The 2875-nt window shown below is 35.8% G+C and overlaps 1 protein-coding gene across 1 annotated transcript in view; it reads right to left on the bottom strand.

Annotated features, from left to right (window-relative positions):
* Window positions 1-1769: 1769 nt before the first annotated feature.
* The window catches only part of LOC108333266 (nitrile-specifier protein 5), a 1577-nt gene continuing 471 nt past the window's right edge, over window positions 1770-2875 (bottom strand). The window contains exon 2 of the mRNA XM_017568660.2: window positions 1770-2808. Coding sequence (XP_017424149.2) covers window positions 1852-2808 — 957 coding nt within the window. The 3' untranslated portion in view covers window positions 1770-1851. The remainder of the gene's footprint in view (window positions 2809-2875) is intronic.

The raw sequence follows: 2875 nt of genomic DNA, 5'->3' as shown, positions 1-2875 counted from the left end.
TTTCTATTTCTTGTTGCGTTAAATAAAAACCCACATTTTAGTTATATTTTGAGTGGAATTGATTTAATTTTGATTTTAGTTTTAGAAAAGATTTAATTTTGAGAGAATAGGAAAGTTTATCACATGTGTCTAAGTATATATAAGCTACGTGTGTTAGATATATTCAACTCTTATGTTACAAGGATTAGTCGACTACATATAGTCCAAAACAATTTCCGTGATAAATGTTGACAATATTAATATTAAGATTAAAGTATCTTAACATAATTGGTTAATTAAACGATAATAATGGTAATTAGTCACATGAGTCATGTTCATCATGATAAAAAAACACATAAATATACTATAAATAGTACAATACACAAATTAAATAAATGACAGTATTCATTATTACAACATTTACTATTATATGATATACTTGGCTAATTGAGCATCAAAGTGTCTTCTAGAGGCACACCTCCTATTGACCTTCAAAAGAAATTGACCTAGAAAATCTCATATAGAAGACATGAAGTGGGGAAGCACACCCCGCTCGATCTAAGGTTATCATCCAAGTCATAGAACATTTGAGTTTGAAGGGTAAGGAGTCTTTAGTATAAGGAGTTTAAAGGGTTTTCATAGCATATATTCAACATTGTAGAAACAATTTGTGCCTATTGTGGGGTCAAGATATAATATGTAAAGAAAAAGTTATATAGTGTCTACAAGAAGTACGATGAAAGATATAAGAGAAGTTGAAAATTCCTCTAGTGAGATGATCATGCTAATGGCAATACAAAAGGACTTTAATGACATCTCATCCTTGAGTTCTAAACATTGGTCTTATATATCTCAGCCTGTGATGGCCTAAAGCTAAATAGTGAACTCCTGAACGCTCAAACAAGCTTATTATGATCATATATCGTCTAAAGCAAAATATTTTAAAGAGAAAAAAGCCTTAGCAAAATCTCATATTTTTTTGTATTGTTTATATTTCTCTTTTTGATAGTTATCAATCATGTTTAGCTTAGTTGAGTTAAAAGTCTATATGTGTTATCTAGGGTTGAACCACAAGTGATTAGAATACTTGTATAATAGGAGTGGTTAAATCGGACTAGTCATGTTGACTAGGTGAATCAAGAGTGGTAAGAATATTCGTTGTAAACCTAGAAGGTAAAACTCATATAATCTTCTTAAATATTAGTATAAACCCTTAAGAGTTCTTAGGAGAGAATTAGAGATAGCTTAGGTTGAGTGAAACAATATAAATCTGTGTTTTATTGTTTTACTTCTTCAAACATTTTCTTAAAGCTCTTTTTAAACACCATCGTTTGAACATATTTTTATCTATCAATCTTTCGAAAACCTATAAGATGCATTTGCAGAAAGTTTTAAAAACACTATTCACTCTCTTATGATGTTTTTCATGTTTATAATTTAAACTATGTTACTATTTAAGTCTATTTATTATATATTTAAAAAAAAAATACTCAATTGAAAATACTTAAAATCTAAAATTAAGATTTCAAAACAAATGTAAGAACCAAGTTTTAATCTAAAATATATCATGCTTATTTTGCATATTACAAATGTTTGAAAAGGAAGATATTTTTTTTAATAATTGTTACTTCTTTCACATATCAATTTATCACATTAAGATATTCCTCAATTTTTTTTACGTAATGTTGATAAACGAGCCACCAAACCATCAATTAGAAAATTAAATTAATCTCACATTTTGATAATTTATTCCCCTAAAAAGTCCAAAGCAAGATTACAAACTACAAACATTTAACTATCGAAGATTCCATTTCAATCCCACTAGGAGGATAAACATATTTTTAATTCATCACATCATCCATTGTTCACAAATTAATTCACTCGCTCTTGAGAAAGAGCAAGGAAGAAAATGTCATCAAGCCTATCATTACTAGGAGAGTTGCCACCATACACCAACAACCCTTGACGGCCGCCACACCGAGCTCCGGCGAAAGCGCACCACCCTCGTGGCCCAGGGTGGTTGTCGGAGTTGGCCTTGTCCTCCAATCTCTTCCATGCTAGTGTATCAGTGTCCAATGCATAAAGCTCACCAGAAAATTGACCAGCGCCCAAGTGACCTTGGTCACTAGGATCAATTTCCCCACCATACACAATTATATGTTTCCCATTGCCAAGGGTGCAAAACACACTACGGGCCGTGGGCTTCAGCCCACTTGTTTCAACCTGCGTCCATGTTTTATGGGCCAGATTAAAGCAATGCACATCGTCCATTTCTTCCCCGGAGAACCCATACACAACCCATATTTTCCCTTGGGCGACGGCCAGGCCCGGCCCACCTCTCCCCTTGCAACTCTCACCCGGAGAGGGAAACTCCACCCACTTGCCCTCAACAGCATCAAAAGCCCACAAGTCATTAAGTCTCCCGTGAACTCCACAGCCGCCGAATACATACACGTGTCGGTCATCGGCGGTCATGGAATGGTAGCTCCGGTTAGGAGGCCCAATATCCCCGCGTGAAATCAAGGCCCATTTGTTGGCCCTTGTGTCAAAAGAATAGAGTTCATTGAGCTCCTTGTGTTCACCATCCCTTCCACCAAACACATAAATGGTTTCTCCCACTGCGGCCATCGTGACACCGACACGTGGCGGTGGGATATCCCCCGAGGCATCAGCTACAGACCACGTCAAAGTCTCTAGGTCGAACACGTGTAGATTGTTATCCACCGGGACACGTGGCACGAATTCGCCGCCGAATGCATACACCTTCTGTGCTACAACGGCAATGGCGTGTGAGCTTCTTGCTCCTTGACCTTCTCCTCTTTGATCAAGCTAAAAAGAAAATTAACTAATATATGAAAATTGGTGTGAATTTGCTATTTTTTCACATTATAAAAAT

Source organism: Vigna angularis, chromosome 11 (assembly GCF_016808095.1).
Source record: "Vigna angularis cultivar LongXiaoDou No.4 chromosome 11, ASM1680809v1, whole genome shotgun sequence".
Taxonomy (NCBI): Eukaryota; Viridiplantae; Streptophyta; class Magnoliopsida; order Fabales; family Fabaceae; genus Vigna; species Vigna angularis.
The sequence above is the reverse complement of the archived record's forward strand: the minus strand, read 5'-3'. Positions and strand labels throughout refer to the sequence as shown.